The sequence below is a fragment of the Budorcas taxicolor genome, chromosome 3 (assembly GCF_023091745.1).
Source record: "Budorcas taxicolor isolate Tak-1 chromosome 3, Takin1.1, whole genome shotgun sequence".
NCBI lineage: Eukaryota > Metazoa > Chordata > Mammalia > Artiodactyla > Bovidae > Budorcas > Budorcas taxicolor.
Window position 1 is genome coordinate 102,560,665 of NC_068912.1, and position 16,409 is coordinate 102,577,073.

At 51.6% G+C, this 16,409-nt stretch overlaps 1 protein-coding gene across 3 annotated transcripts in view; it reads right to left on the reverse strand.

Annotated features, from left to right (window-relative positions):
- Positions 1-16,409, reverse strand: part of KDM4A (lysine demethylase 4A) — a 40,428-nt gene that overhangs the window by 4,181 nt on the left and 19,838 nt on the right. For all 3 annotated transcript variants that reach the window (XM_052638129.1, XM_052638130.1, XM_052638128.1), the window contains exons 12-19: positions 13,701-13,821; positions 10,453-10,634; positions 8,772-8,979; positions 8,246-8,322; positions 7,520-7,575; positions 4,887-4,995; positions 4,376-4,561; positions 1,107-1,277 (exon numbers count right to left, since the gene is read on the reverse strand). In XM_052638129.1, coding sequence (XP_052494089.1) covers positions 1,107-1,277; positions 4,376-4,561; positions 4,887-4,995; positions 7,520-7,575; positions 8,246-8,322; positions 8,772-8,979; positions 10,453-10,634; positions 13,701-13,821 — 1,110 coding nt within the window. The remainder of the gene's footprint in view (positions 1-1,106; positions 1,278-4,375; positions 4,562-4,886; positions 4,996-7,519; positions 7,576-8,245; positions 8,323-8,771; positions 8,980-10,452; positions 10,635-13,700; positions 13,822-16,409) is intronic.

Sequence of the window (16,409 nt, forward strand, 5' to 3'; positions counted from 1 at the left end):
TTTAGCAGCTAAGTTGCTCATGTGTGTGGACGTGTTAAAGGAAGAAGTGGCTTCATCCCACTATGCCAGTGCTCAGTCTAAGGGGAAAAGGCTGGGGGCTGGATGGGGGAATGGGGACAGAGAGACGAGCAACAGGGGCAACCTGAACCGGGTGCTGAGTCCTGAGCCAGAAAACCTAGGACTACGTCCAGGCGGGGCTCCAGTGTCTCAGGTGTTGGTAACACAGCCAGGCCAGGGTCATCTCCCAGCAACTTCTATTCCACCTCCAAAGCCTTCAGCTGTAAAGAACCAAAAGCACACTCCACACATCTACCCAGAGGGCATGGTAGCAAAGAGGTAACTGGATAATTCTCCCGAAATCACACAGCTGCTGAGCAGGTATTGGCACACTGATCTGATTCCAAAGCTTGGGCTCTTCATCCAACACATCCGAACACCTTCACGGGTTGTTGCTGTTGTTGTCCAGTCACTAAGCTGTGTCTGACTCTTTGCGACACCATGGACTGTGGCCTACCAGGCTCCTCTGACCTCCACTATCTCCCAGAGTGTGCTCAAATTCATGTCCATTGAGTTGGTGATGCTATCCAACCATCTCATGCTCTGCCGCTCCCTTCTTTTGCCTTCAATCTTTTCTAGCATCAAGTCTTTTCCAATGAGTTAAGGGTAAGCAAAGCAAAGTTGCTCAGTCGTGTCCGACTCTTTGCAACCCCATGGACTGTAGCCTATCAGGATCCTCCATCCATGGGATTTTCCAGGCAAGAGCACTGGAGTGGGTTGCCATTTCCTTCTCCAGGGGATCTTCCCGACCCAGGGATTGAACCCGGGTCTCCCACATTGTAGGCAGATGCTTTACTGACTGAGCAATACAAGCATGTTTCAAATTACTGCAGAAAGCACTGCTTCCTACAAGCTTCTAGAGAAACCAGGGTACCCTAGTGGCATACAATTTTCTTTGTATAGAAAGACCAGTACAAACACTTCTTTCTGTTTGGGGGCCAGATGATGGCACCATGGGCCAGGCTAGAAAAGGCAGGTGGGCCCATGGTTAGTCAGACCTAGAAGTACCCCCATCCCAAAATGCCCAAGAAGCTCCATGCAGACATTACCACTATGTCCTCAGGATAGAGATTGTCGCTGAAGGAGCCGTCATCAAAATTGACTTCGTAGAAGGTCTCAGTGGTGAGCCTTACCACTTCACACTGGTAGAAGCGCCCGTTCTTATGCTTGCTAATGACCTTCTGGCCTGCGGTGATGCTCTGCAAGGCCCCCTTGGCACGCTGGAAAAAACAGGCTTGGGTTACGCCCATGTTTAGCTGACAGGCCTAGCAAATGGGGACCAAGATGAGCTGGCTCCTCTTTACCAGGGAAAGAAGCATGAGAATGGAAAGGTAAACGGCATAGGTTTTTCCAGATGGCCACACCCCGGCCAGGACATGGGAAAACCTAGTGTCACGTTTCCCCCATAACGTAGCGCCTCCCTCATTCACAGTACACAACTGGTCCCTATGCCAACCAACCATCCTGTCTCACCCCAAACTCCCCAAACAGACTCTTGTGACTTCCCTATTGTGAGGAACTGGCCAGACAGCACCTACTAATCCACATAGTTCAGACACACATCAAAATGGGCAGGCAGCAGGCCCGGGGTCCCCCACATGATACTGCACACAGACCTTACCCTCAGGGTCAGAGCACAAAGACTGAGCTTCCCTGGATGTCCTCAGCTGTCTGTGACACACAGCTCCTCATTACAAGGACTCTGCCGCCTCTGGGGCCCTCATATCACCCTTCTTCCCATTCTGAACTTGCCCCTGATGCAAATGAGATCACAGAGTATCTGGTAGCCTCGTGTCCAACCGCGCCTCCCTAAGCGGCCTGAGCTCTGCGCTCCAGCCACGCTGGCCTCCCTGCTGTCCTGAGCACTCGTGCCAAGCACGTTCCCACTTCAAGGTCTCTGCACCTCTGTTCCCTTCCTGAAAGGTTCTTCCCCAGTTCTCTGCACACTGGCTCCCTCACATCCAAGAGTCAACTCAGGGACAACACTGCTTACTACCTCCTCTTCCATTCCTGTATCCAGCTTTACTCTTACGTCGCATCTGTGAACACTGTATGTTCACTTGTTTCCACACGTCTTTCAACCACAGGAAATGCAGCAGGAAGGCAGGCACTGGTATCTCACTCACTAGTATGTTCCCAGCACCTAAAACTGCGCCTGGGGAATTCCCCGCTGTCCAGTGGTTAGGGCTGCCTAGGTTCAATCCCTGGTCAGGGAACTAAGATCCCACAAGCTGCCCGACCAAAATAAATAAAGTTAGAACAAAACAAAACACAAATAACTGTGTCAGACGTGCCCAGTACGTGGGTAAAGAGTGAATTAGTAAAAGAAATACTCAGCAGTACCCACCTTTCCTTTTAGCACCAGCCATCTACAGCTGCCAATGTGAGTGTGTGTGGATGGCCGGGGGGATAATGATCACCACCACAATCACAATCCTGTTCCAACAAAAAACTCCTACTCCCTCACCAAAATGTACCTCAGGCTTTTATTCCTCATTCTTGTATTGACTATTTTCCCTTCTTCCTAAGTTCCCAACCCACCCCCAACCACCTCTTGCTCTCAGTAGAACATCTTTACAAAAACGGAGGACCCAGGGACTTCCCTGGTGGCCCAGTGGTTAAGAATCTACGTTGCAGTGCAGGGGATGTGGGTTCGATCCCTGCTCAGGGAACTAAGCATGCCATACGCCGCAGAGCAACTAAGCCTGCGAGGCACAACTACTGAGCCTGCACGTGCCACCGCTCCCGAGTCTGGGCCAGAACGAACAATGAAAATCACGTCCTGCAACTAAGACCCAAAGCAGCCAAATAAGTAACTAAAGGAGAGGAAGAGCGAGCCAGCCAGCCAAGGCCTTTCCCAGAGCCAAATGGTAAGGGGGCAGTGTGTCCTCTGGGCTGGCGCTCTATCGTGTCCTTCCTTTTATGACTGTTCCTTACCACTGCTGACAAGTCTTCATGGGCGTCCCCTCCACTAGACTGCAGCTCACGGGAGGCACTCTGGCTCCTGACCTGACTGCCCCTGGAGCCCCCAGGTGGGGTGCACACAGCACCGCCACCCCGACAGCACGAGGCCCTCCTGAGCCCCCTGCTGCTCTGCTTCTCTCCATGTCTCTCTCTGCGTCTCAGCTGCTTTCCCTGCGTCCTGCTCTACCATCTGCTCCTTCTATTAGGAATCTCCAGAGCCCAGTTTCTAATAGGAATTAGCTTTAACTATCCTGTTAAATGCTGATAATATCCAAATTTTCATCCAGTGAATCCAACTGCCTCCTGGTACCTCAGCCAGAATGTTCCAGCAATATCAAAGTCTACAGGTCCTTCCCTCATTTTCTATCTCCCCCGCTTTCCCCTACAAAACAGCCCTGGTCCATCTCAGCTCCTGAACGCAATTAATACCGTATGAGCATCCCTTCCATCTTTAAGGAAGTAGCCCAAGTCATCTTGAATCCACACTCGCTCACTTCCCCCTTCCTCGCCCCATGGCAGTCAAAAGACCCCATCAGTTCCACCCACTGTGGGATCCAGTGCTGGCTGTGATCCTAAAGCTCTGCCTCTGTGTTCCCACTTCAGACCTCAACTTCTCACCTAGGCTAACTGGTCTCCTGGCCTCAAATTCTTATTCCTTCAAACTTTTCTTCAAACCAGAATAGTTTTAAAAAATATAGCTCAAAGTCACAACACTGGAGAAGTTCCCCTCTCCTAATGGAAGAAAGGTCAGACTCCTAACTGAGCGTGGCAGCCCAGGGCCTTCCTCCTCTGGCACTGCCTGCCTTTCCAGTACCACCCCCCACCAGGTTCCCAGAACCAGTCTTACACGTTCCTCCTCCTGAGGCTCGCTCATTCTGTTTCTGAAGACTTGAACCGCATCCTGCTCACAATTCTCCTTTATTATTTAAGACCCACATCAATGCCACCTTCAATCCAAACCTTTTCATGCAGCTTTCATTAAGCTTCACTATTTAAAGAAAATCAGTGCCATGTAGGGCTCATGGTGTACTACTCGTCCCATAAGTTCATGATATTTACAGAGCTTCTGCAATGTCCGACACCCAGATTAACAAGACACGGACCCTCAAGGAGTTTATCCAGGAGGAGGGCAAACAAGGAATCAACCACAAGGCAGTTGATACCCCAGGATTAGGACATACAGGGCAGGAAGCAGAGAGGGGCAGGGGCCACCTCCTAATCCCACACTCCTTAGCATTTCCGAGAAGCACAGTGCTTGAGGAAGTAACTTGCTGACACAACAAATGAACAGCCTGCAGAGAAAATGACTCAGGAAAAAACGGTCAAGCGGATTCCAGAATGGCAGCCCCCTCACCTCCAAATTAGGGATCTTGTGCCGGAAGCAGGTGATGAAGACAACGAAAGGCCAGTCGTCTGGCTGCATCATCACGCCTGCAGCCTGAGCGCAGCTCACGTGGAAGGCAGTTGGGCAACGGCCGTGAGAACACTGCACACAGCAGCCGGCGGTTCTTTTCCTCCGTTTCTTACAGAAGACACATTTCTACAACACGGGGGAAGTAGGCCAATGAGTAAAGGAACTGGGACGGCCGCCTCTGCTGCTCCCCAAATGCACAGAACCATACACGCAAGAGCCCACCTGCTTCCCAAAACACAAGGGTGCATACACCCTCTGTTAATCTCGTATCTGATCACAGACATCCTCATTAAGTAGTTTTAACCAGAGGGTGAGAACTGTTAAGTCACGACCAAAACCAAGGGGCGGAAGGCCAGCCAGGGGATGCCCACCTAAGTGCTATGTTCCCCTCTACCCAGAGCCTTGGAAACAGAAAGGATGTACAGTCACATGCCCCTCTCTCTCTCCTTACCAGTTTGAAGCGGGGCAGGGGAATTTTGCTCACATCCACTGGACTTCTTTCTGCAATATTGACAAATCTTGCTTCCAGAATCGCCACCGCACATGAGACATGGACCCATCTACCAAAAGGCAAAGGCCACTTCAGTCCCCCCAGGCCCTATGGCTTTCTCTTTGTTTTTGGTTTTTCCCCTCAGGCAAGGCTTATTGGGGCCCTGCTGTAGCAAGGGGGAGCAAGAACAAAAAACAAGTTCCCTTGCTTGCCTGCTCCCTGCAGGGTGGGGAGGCAAGCTTGTGACTTACAGGATGAGAGTAATGTGTGTCTCAGAGTCAGGCCAGAGGGGTAGATGGTGTGCCCACCCCTCTGGTGGTGCTGACTGCAGGGTGCCTGTCAGCACCCGCTTTTGTTCCCAACACCCTGGTTTGGCTCCGGGCTCTTCAAATGGCTAAATGGCTATCGTGGTTCTCCTTTTTAGCCCTGTTTGTTTAACCTTTTGGTTAAGTTTGTGTCTTCTAGGTTCCAACAGTTCGAAGTAATGCTTCAGGATGGCTCAAAGAGTTCAACCCATTCTGGGAGAGAGTGGCCCAGGTCCCTACAGGTCCTTAACAGTCAACGAGGTATAGGCAATGGTCTGTAGCCCCTGTCCAACATAAGAAGCTTCAGAAGAAAAGATCTTTGACCCCTCAGAATAAGAGTATAGAGGTGGGGGTGGAGGGCAAGGGGAACGAGACAGACTGGGACCTGGGCCCCTCTGCCACAATGCTCCCACCTGGACAAATTTCTCCTCAAGCAACAAAATACAAAGGAACTGTACGGGACTAAAAATAAATGTGCACATGCAGGGCTGGGGCAAATTCTGGACGAAAAGATACAGAGAACAAAAACTCAGCCGCCGCTTTTGAAGAGCCTGGCCTCTTCTGATGCGGGCCTGCCTGTGGTGCTTCCTCCCTCCCCCACTGTGACCCCTGAACTTCCCAGCAAGGTCCTGAGACCCAGAGAGTTACGACCAGAAGTGTCTCCCACACTAAGTGGGAAAAGGTCCCCACCCCACAGTCCCAGGTCAGCACAGCGTCACACTGCTTACACCACTCACTCACAGCCTGTTGCTAAATAAACAGAGCCACAGCGAACTGGGGGTACGGCATGGTTTAGGAAGTGAGCATAAATTAGAGAACTCCCTACAGATCTCTTTAATTGGAGAACCTGGGCGCTTCCTCAAAATATCTCCAAATGGGCCCCAATCTGCCAGTAAGCCCAGCCCTCCCCTCCACGCCTTTGCCCTAACCTTTCCCAGGGCCAAAATGACCTCTTCCTTCTGCCCCCTTCGTCCATCACTCTTTCATTTCTGTCCAGCCCCATTTACTCGGAGAGATGTGTTCAATGACATCCTTAGAGAATTAAAGTTCGAGACCTCTGGAGAAACTAACACACACCTAGATGGGCTCCACAAAGGTGCTGAGTGCTCTCAGAATCAGGCCAGGTGAAAACCTACATACAAGACAGTGCAGGGGCCACGTGGAGCCACCTGCAGTGTGTGAGTGGGGACAGGGCTGCTTCCGCACGGCTCTGCAGGGCAGACCAAGGATTATATGGTGAAGGTGGGAGGTGCAAGCAGAGCCATTTCCACTCCAAGAAAAGGACTTAAACAGCACTCTCTGGCAACTGTGAGGAACACAGTGACCTCCAATCAGGGCAGCAAGTGCTCTAGAGCAGTGGAAGCAGCGAGCCGAGCAGCATGAAGGGGATGCCTGTGAGGCAAGAGGCTTGGTGGTGTGTGCGCCAAGTTCCTTGTGCACCAAGGATTCCATTCAGCTGGAAGCAGGGTCCTCCCTGCTGTTTCCCAATCGACCTCTGAGTACTCTCCCCTAGGCAGCCAGGCCTCACAGCAAAAACCTCATTCATCTGACATTTCTACCCCAGAACCACTAAGCCGAGACCAAGCACAAAAGCTCGGCTCACGGAACTTCCCCAGTGGTACTACGGTTAAGACTTCGCCTTCCAATGCAAGAGGGTGTGGGTCTGATCCCTGGATGGGGAGCTAAGACCCCACTAAGATCCCACATGACCAGCAGTCAAAAGAACCAAAACAAAAAGACAGAAGCAACATTGCAACAAATTCAATAAAGACTTAAAATATTCAGCTCAGTGAAAGTGACCTGCTGGCAGAGCAGAAGCCCAGCTCCAAGCTGAGGAACAGAACCCTCTGTGAGTTTGGCTGACGAGTGGGTAGGCGTAGCTGGGCTTCCTCAACGTCCCAACGCCCTCCTGAAAGACATGCGCCCTCACTCCCAACAGCCAGGGAGTCTGCTTTGGGAAGGGCTCACAGCCCACAGCCACGGCCACCTCTGCACCAGCCCCACATCTAACCCGTCAGGTCCCCCCATCCACCATGAAGCCCCGGCATCATCTTCACAGGGTCTTCACACCCTCGTGAGTCCATCTTAGCTTCTCCAGAAAGATGTAACTTACAAGGCTGACTCTGAGGGGAAGCTCTGGACTACCTGGCTTCCCATCTTTAAAATTAGTCTTGGAGATGCTATTTCAGCCCCAAACAGTGTGCTTCCCAAGTCATCATCAGTCATGTGGATGACAGCCCCTACCCTGGCAGCGCGCCTGCACGCGGCTTCAGGGCTCAGCAAACTCACCTGTCGTCGTTGGCTCTCTGCAGGGCTCCTCCTCGTAACGAGCACAAACAGCAGTCCTGCCAAGAAGAGGGGGGAGGAGGAGTGGTCACCACCAAATTATTAACATCCAATCTGTTCTCCTCGTGACTTCCTTCGGGCAACTGTAGCCTTCACATGAGAAAGCATGGGAGGCCTCGCCTGCACAGCCCCCGGAACCAGGACTCCCCTGCAGGAAGGCAGGGAGGCCACTCGGGGCTCAAGTGCACCAATTATTCGCCTGACTTAACCTAACTGTCTTCCCAGTTAATAGTAACAGCTGAAAGTAAAGTCATGAATGATACCCTGCTCAAGCTGCGGGCATTACAGGGCTCTGCCTGCCTCCTATGCAGGTATTGCCAGGTTCCAGAGAGGAGTGGAGAATAAAGAGAAAGCCACAAAATGAACATCTGAGCCCTGTTCTGATGCTCTGACCTGATGGCTCAATTCTTTACAGGGGGCAGTAGTCTGTTCACCAGAGGACCTCTACTTGGTCCTGACACAATGGAGCAAACAGCTTCCAGACGCCATCGGGCCCCGCTGCAGATAGGCAGCAAATGCTCTCACAGCAGGGGGGTTTATTCTGACAACACTTGCACATCACAGTGTACCGGGTCTTGCTCAGACCGCTGGGGCACAGTCCACGTGAAGCAGAGTGGCCTTGGGCAAGCGCGTCTCACGGGGAGATAGCGACAGCATGAATGCACTCACCTCTTCCAGGGCATTCGCTGAACACCGAGAACACATCCAGTCTTCAGAAGCCTTTGCAGGGGGTACCCCGTAGCAACCTAACGGGGATACCGAGGTGAGCAAATTAAACCCAGAGTCAGAAGGCAGACCTGCTGCTCCTCTCCAAATACCTTTCCCAAAGCGACAAGCAAATCTTACAGAGACCCCTGAATTCTAGCGCCACGGCCCCCACAAATCAGCCATACGGTATGGACCAAAGTCTCAAAAAATCAGAAACCAGATTCACTGGTACCAACACCCAGTGAGCAGCAGGGACTAGTCCCCTCCACGTATCTGCAACCAGGGGGACAGCCCAGGGTGGACAGTACGAGCACAGACCCAAGTCACAGACCCGATCTGACCACTCCAACAACACATAAGCAATCTTTGCACTGGGGGGGGCGGCGGGAGGGAGAGGTGGGAGGCTGAGGGGAGACTGAGAGGTGGGAGGACTTGGTCAGATGCCCTTGCCCTGGGACCAGATGCAGAGAAGAGGTGAGGCACTCACTGGCGTGGACCCGGACACTGCACTTCTTGCAGGACACCAGGAGACTGGTGCCGTCCTCCTCCAGGTAAGGGGTGGACAGGTTGATGTCCGTCGAGGTGCAGCCAGTCGAGGTGAAGCACATTTCTGGAATCAATGGCTTGGTCCTTTGTATCTGGGGGGCCAAATCTGGAGCACTGCCGCAGCTCTGACCAAAACCTCCAAACTCCACCTAAGGGGGGAGCAAGCGCACACGTCAGGGACCCGGCCTGTGTCCTGCACTCCCCACCTGCTCTGTCAGCAGAAAGCTGCTCTCTTCCTGATGGGCCGGCTATGGCTCCCAGGTGCACAGCCATTATCCCAGAGCTGCTAACTGAAGTTACCTCTAATGACTCAAATTCAATTTCTCACAGCAGCATCAAACAAAGGCCCCCGGGGACAACCAGGAAGAGGAAGAGAGGTAAGAGGCAACTGGGACTTCAATCTTTCCCAACCAGACGGTAATAAAACGCACTGAGAGGCGGGAGAGCCTGTTCCTGGGGGCCTCCCTCTGTGCTGCATGGCACGGTACCCACCCCAGGGAGAGGCCCCAGGACAGGTGCTCCCGCGGGCCAGCACGGATTCTTCTCGAGGCCATGTCAGCAGTCACCTGAGCTGCAGCTCTGTCACATGGCTGGAGCCCCACGTGCTGTTCCTGGCCTGGGGCCCCTTGGGGAAGAACACTGTGTCCATGTCCTTCCCTTGGCAAAGAGCCTGACTGCGAGGATCTGTGGGCTCTGCTGCTGGATGGCACATTCACCCCCTGTTCCAAAGACGGGGCCCAGAAACATATCAACCCCAAGCCTGTGCCATTCATGGAACGCTGAGCCCCGCTCGACAGATGAACAGCCAGGCCATCTGCCTGCTTCCTGCCCAGTCAAGGACACATAGTGAACTTTTGGGCTCGCTTTTTGGTCACTAGAAAGAAAGAATGAGTTACTAACTCAAAGTACATTGGCCTGAAGTTTTATCCTTTAGCAAACATGAACCTGGGGCCGCTGCCAGGCTCAGGGACAGCCACGCCACTCTAACTAGCACAGGGGACTGGTTCCCTATGTGCTGCCCTGTGTCGGTCCCAGCTGAGACTGAGCTGGTCCTCTGGCACAGGCTGCTGTGGGTGCCCTCTTGGCCTCCAAGAGCTAGACTCAAAAAGACCCACAACGGTGGAGGCATCAAATGCCCCACGAGTGGGAGGGGCATGGCTAGGCTCAGCCAGGGTGCTTTCCCATCCCTCTTCCTCCTGCAAAGCCCCTGCTCCTGCCCCTCCCAAGTGCCTTTCCACTGCTGCCAACATCCACAGTGGTGATGGGCCAGGCAGAAAAGAGACCATGCTGGAGGATCTGATTTAAAGAATCCCCAGCTCTCCAGACTGGCCAGGACGACAAACCACCTAGAAGGAATCATCACTTACTAGAAAGAACAGATTCCTCAGCAAACAGTGTGAGTGCCAAAGGGAGCCGGGAATCCCCCAGAGCCCAAGCCACTCCTTCTGCTCTTCCCCAGAGCATTTTCAAGTGAAACCCTCATGCTTATCTGCCTGGTGAAGCCTTTCCATCCAGCAGGCGGATGGGGCAAAAACACACCCTTCCCAAAGTATGCACCCACCATTAAAGCTAGCTTTCCTGAGTGCTGGCACTGGGTAAACAGAGGGGATACGAGGGCTTACCTGATGGTAAGTCTGAAAGATCATGCAGACGGCGCAATGAGGGGCCTGCTGGGCCATGGCCTCGTTGAACTCTTTCTCAGCCTCAAAATTTGGAGGTCGGTTCTGCCAGAGCTGGCTCAGGGGCTTGGCCCAGGCCTCTGTCTCCTCAGCCTCCTCCTCGGGGGTCAGCTGTTCTGGTAGCTCTAGAGGAGGAAGCAGAGGTGTTGAGTCAGGCAGGCAGCACCAGCCTTGCTCTGTGGCTCTGCCTGGAGAGCCGATGAGCTCAGCTCAAGCTGGGACCTTCCAGTTCCGGGTCAGGGCTAACCTAAGAACCTATGGGTGACAAAGGCAAAGGGCAAGGGTGATTTTCAAAGGACTCTGTGAGTATTTGGATGGTGTTGTGAGGAGCCCTGCAATCTGTGGCTACAACTCCTCCAATGACCTCCTCACTTCTTTCCAGCCAGGACTGCCTTCCAAGAGACCCTGGAGACCTATGTTGAGCAGCTCAAGGAAAGCTCTGGAACATATGAGGCAAGCTACCCAGTTATCTGTTTATTCCTTGCAACTCAAGCTCAGTGCAAACAGACACTTATTTCCTCCACCTTCAATCAAGTTTAATCCAAAGGGATCTGGCAGCTGCCATGCGTGTGATCTCAGTGAAGGGGACCATAATGGACTGCAGTTAAAATTGACCCCTACAAGCTCCATCAATCAGGCCTAAACAGGAGACATGGTGCCCAAATCCAAGCACATGTGTTTTCCATATCCTAGTCAGAACAAGAGTAATGGAGACAGGAACAGAGAAACAAACAGACCGCTCACAATCACCAGAGAAAAAGGACCACACACACACTTGCTATGCTTACACAACCAAAAGTGGCCAAGAGTCAACTCTACTTGTGAATACTTAACAAACGATGAAAAAGTCTAGTTTAGTGAAAACTACAGGAACCAAAATTTCACAGCTTACATAGATAAAACCTCATTAGGCTGTACAGTTTAGGCACTCACTATGTGCTTCCCTAAATGCCTCAATTAAAAAAAAAGTTTCAAGAAGAGAGAAGGGTGTGCGAGACCAAGAGACCGAAGAAGCTTCTAAATGCAATGTATGACCCTAGTTTGGTTCATACTGGTTCAGAGGAAATAACACATTTTTAGGATGAGCAGGGAAAGACGGCTATGGACTGAGAATCAGAGGATATTATGAAGTTACTCCTGACTTTCGGAGGTCAAGTGTTTACAGAGGAGACGATCCTATTTAGAAGATGCCAGTTGGTTCACTTTAAATGAAAAGACTAGATAATTACATCTCACTTTCAAATGACACAGCAGATATGTATGCTCATAGGTAAACAATGCATGCGTGTGTGGGAAGTGGCTTCAGCTGTGTCCGACTCTTTGTGAGTCTGTGGACTATAGCCCACCTGGCTCCTCTGTCCAAGGAATTCTCTCCAGGCAAGAATACTGGAGTGGGTTGCCATGCCCTCCTCCAGGGGATCTTCCTGACCCAGGGATCAAACCCACGTCTCTTCCGGCTCCTGCACTGGCAGATGGGTTCTTTACCACTAGCGCCGCCCGGGGAGCCCAAACAACGTACAAGGAGGGACAAAGCAATTATGGCAACACACAGTGTTCTTACTCCTTCAACTTCTCTACATTTAAAGTTTTTCAAACAAAAAGTTAGAGAGGCATATATTATGATCTCATTCACATTATCAGAAAAAGACATACGTGGACATAATTTAACATCTGACTAGGACAGTCAGGACACACTGAAATGTTCAGAGTGGTCCTCTTTGTGGAGTTATCTTTACAGCTTTTCCAGCTTTCCCAGCTTTCTTTAGTCTGCACTGCTTTAGCGCACTGGGGAAAAATCAGAAGGGAGGCTGTTGCTGACCTGGAGGTCCTGAAGCCCCCACCAGGGCTGGAGGAAGACCACAGAGGACTTCTGAGACTGAATTGTGGTCTCAAGAGGCTTTCCCCACCCAGCTCATCATGATCCTCTATCAAAGGAGAACAGCAGAGGTGGGCATCAACATCACATCAGAGAGGGAACGTGAGGCTTGTGGAGCAGGGGGAAGGGCTGACTAGGGAGCCTCTGGGCCTTCCCACCCAGCCCTGGGCGTGGGCAAGGACAGGACCGGGAAGGATGGGGCGCCAGGCAACAGTAACAAGGGGCCTAGTCACTGCGGACCTCAGAGGGTCTGCCAGCTCCGGGCAGGAGGCCACGCTGTACTGATGGCTATCACGCTCTGAGCTGCAAGTCTCCACATGCATCCCTGCCTACGGCCCTGTCTCCTTCACAGCCTCTTCTTCCTCAGTCCTCCCAACCCCAGCCTCTGCGCCCCCTCCCTGAGTGACCCCCTTTAATAAAGATATAAATACCCCCTCCACCCCACAGGGTCTACATCTTCTGCAGACACTGAACACAGTGTCCAAACCCAGCCAACACTAGAACCTAGGGAGGCACTCAGCTCAGGCTTCCCGGTCCCACCAACCTCACTGTGCCACGTCCAACCCCAGGCTCTATCCTCCCCACGGGGTCACCATGTCCCCTCCATATTCTTAGTTCAGACCCCTGGACCTCACAGAGGCTGTGACAAAAGCCCTCTGCTCCTTCTAAGACACAATCATTAGGAACAATCTTTCTAATGCAAATCAGACCAAGCCCCTCCTCTGGGGAAACACTTCCAGGGCTCAGGCAAATTCCTCACTCTGGCTCACAACCTCTTCATTCCTCCTCCTCCTCCATGCCCTGGCCTGGCTCTGGAAACCCAGTCACAGTGGGCTGGCTCCTCTGAATATACCTCCCTGCCTGTCTTCACGCCAAGGTTACTCGGTGACTCACACTGTCCCCTCCACCTGGACCACCACCTCTTCCCTTTAGATCAGTCAGCTACCCCATGGGCTTCCTGAGGGCATGGACATATCTTAGCTTAATCTTTGTCGCCACACATCCAGCACAGGGCCCTTGGCATCAGTGACAGAACCTGCTCCCCTGAACAGTCAGCCACACCCTCCTTAGAGAAGTGAAGGAAGAATCTGCGTGTTATAATCCCACAATTGGCAAATTCCAAGACACTCGAACCTATAACGAAATCTGAGAATAAGTCTGATACCCTGAAATCCGACCCTCTGCACGGAATACTTGGGGGGAACTGCTAAGCCACAGGTCCACCCCAGCCCTCCGCGTGGCTTCCCAAGGTCTTGGAGGAGGTCCTGATGTGCTGAGAGCCTTTCCTCTGGAGATAAGCGAAACCACCACTTACCATCATCGCTGACGCAGTCCTGCAGCACGAGCGGGTGGTGGCGCGGGAGCTTGCTTAAGGGCTGACGGCGGCCCTTGGACTTCTTACTCTCTTCCAGGGAAAACATATATTCATCCGCAACCTGGGCAAACCACAAGAAGAAATCAAGTTGGCCTTCCTGCCACTTGGGGACACAGCAGAAGTCAGTCTTACAGTGGAAACCAAGGGAAAGAGCAGGGCAGAGAGACTCAAAGAAACAAACATAAAACCAAACATGGAAAACACCTGTCTTAGAAAAAGCTAAAGTGACAAGTATCATGCAAATCAGCCTAAACTAGGATTGTGTAAACCATTTTTGGATTTAATAAGTGTGGGTCTCAGAAACAGGCTGAAACAAATGTACCTTAAAACAAACCTGCTCCAGAGCTAAAGAAGAACCGCGCCCCTCCCTTAAGCTCACTGACATGATGCTGTGTCTAAGAGCCCAGACAAGCACTGGAGGCCCTGTTCCTTGGACAAGAAGGCCAGCAGCAGCTGTTATAAAGTGCTGGGCACCTGGGCCGTCTAGGTTTGAAAGGCCCCAGCACATGCAAAGCAGAGAGGAGGAGTTGACCCATTCAAAAGAAAACAGGCCACTTCCCCTGCACCTTCAAGACCTCAGCTCTAGCTGACACTATCTGTTCCTCTTCTCCAGAGAACACCAGCCAGGACAAAGCGCGCCTCTGAAACCCTGGCCTGGCTGCAGAAAGGCTGGTTTAATGTTGCATTTACACAATGTCAGAGCAAATGTGAGTAGGTTTAAGGTATAAGGACTGAGTCAGTAATACCACATCAGAGTTTCCTTCTAATCGACATGTTTAAAACTTGGTTGTACTGACTTTAGGAGACATGGGTTATGGCAAAACCTATTGAACGAGGAACTGAGGCCTGGAAGAGGCCCACTCTGTAACTGTGACAGAAACCAGTGCTTTAGAGTGCTGCAGAGGAAGGGCAGCATCGCAGTGGCCCCTCAGAGAAGGGACACTGGACCTGCAGACTCCATGTGCCACTACCCAGAGCCCCAGGACGTAGGGGTGACACTTGAAAATGTCAAGAAAAAAAAAATGCTGAGCAGGTCACAGCAGAGACCCCACTCTTTCAAACATAAATTGAGTGTCTATTTGCCCACTGATTTAACAATCATTTACCAAGACCTACTGAGTCCGAAGGCCTGCCGGGAGAAGGTAGGTGTGAAAAAACATGACCCCTAGGGTGTCCTCCCTAGCTTGACATAAGCAATGATGCTCACAGCGGCATGCGATGATGTGGAGAAGTGAGACGAAGACTATCACAGACTTCATCAGACCAGAACTACACCAGCAGTCCAAAGCAGTGCCTTCCATCTAAAGCAGCACCTTCCAAAATGTACATCAAGAAGGGGCTGTGAAAGCCGCCACTAGAGTGAACAGGTTGGGGCTCCAGGCCCGCCTCCATTCTGACCACAGGAGCCCTGCTTCTGGTTCACATTTTTCAAGTGAGTAAGAGGCCACGTAAGGGGGGGATTCGTTGGCTCAACAGACTGGAAATACCTACCAAATTTATTTGATAGTGTAATCACAAAAATAAAAAATGTAGGGATATGCACCCAATGCGTGTATACTTACTGATGAGTTATACATACTAATGTACTTATACACACCTTAAAACAGACTGTGAAACGATTAAGATTAAAAAATAAAGTTCCATTATTTGATTCCTGCTCCTCCGTAATCTTCTTGCACCCCCTACTATGAAGACTACTTAGATAACAGCCTAAAAAGTGTGGCAAAGACCAGGAAGCACAGGTGTGAAAATAAAGGGAGCAGAAGTGGTGGGGATTTCCGGCCTGGGCTTCCTGGGTGTCCAAGGTGAGAGACCAAGAAGGCTCCTGTGGATGAGGGGGGAGTGGTAACAAGCCAACTTAAACGCGCTCCATACGGTACACACAACCCCCGTCTGTGGGTCCTTCATTTGGAAATACCCAGGGGGCAAGAAGGAGAAAGCAATGGCAACCCCCTCCAGTAGTTTTGCCTGGAAAATCCCATGGACGGAGGAGCCTGGTAGGCTGCAGTCCATGCGGTCGCGAAGAGTCAGACACAACTGAGCCATTTCACTTTCACTTTTCACTTTCATGCACTGGAGAAGGAAATGGCAACCCACTCCAGTGTTCCTGCCTGGAGAATCCCAGGGACGGGGGAGCCTGGTGGGCTGCCGTCTATGGGACTGCACAGAGTAGGACACAACTGAAGCAACTTAGCAGCAGCAGCAGCAGCAGCAGCAGGGGGCAAAAAAAAAAATTCAGCCTGGGAGTTCAGAAAGGAAGTCAGAGCAAGAGCTGTGGATCTGGGAATCCTGGACATCAAGCTCAGAATTTAAATGATGAAGTGAATGAGATGATCAGTGGAAGATAAACTGACTGGAGACCATGCTTTCCAGGACAGGAGAAAGAAGAGGAAGAAAAGAGATGCTGGGGAGAGGGGGGGTTTCCTCAAGGGGGAAATCCACAGTCCAGACTACAGAAGAGCAGTGGCCAAGGGACTCAGCAACCGGGAGGTGCCAGGACTACTTTAGAGATAAACTCCAATAGATAACACAATAAGGAACTAGGGAGCCAATGCCATCACACAGTTTTTAAGATAAAGGGAAGGAATGAGATGACAGCTGAGAAGGAAATTTCCTTCAATTGTATTTTAAGAAAGGGGCTTTGAGTCT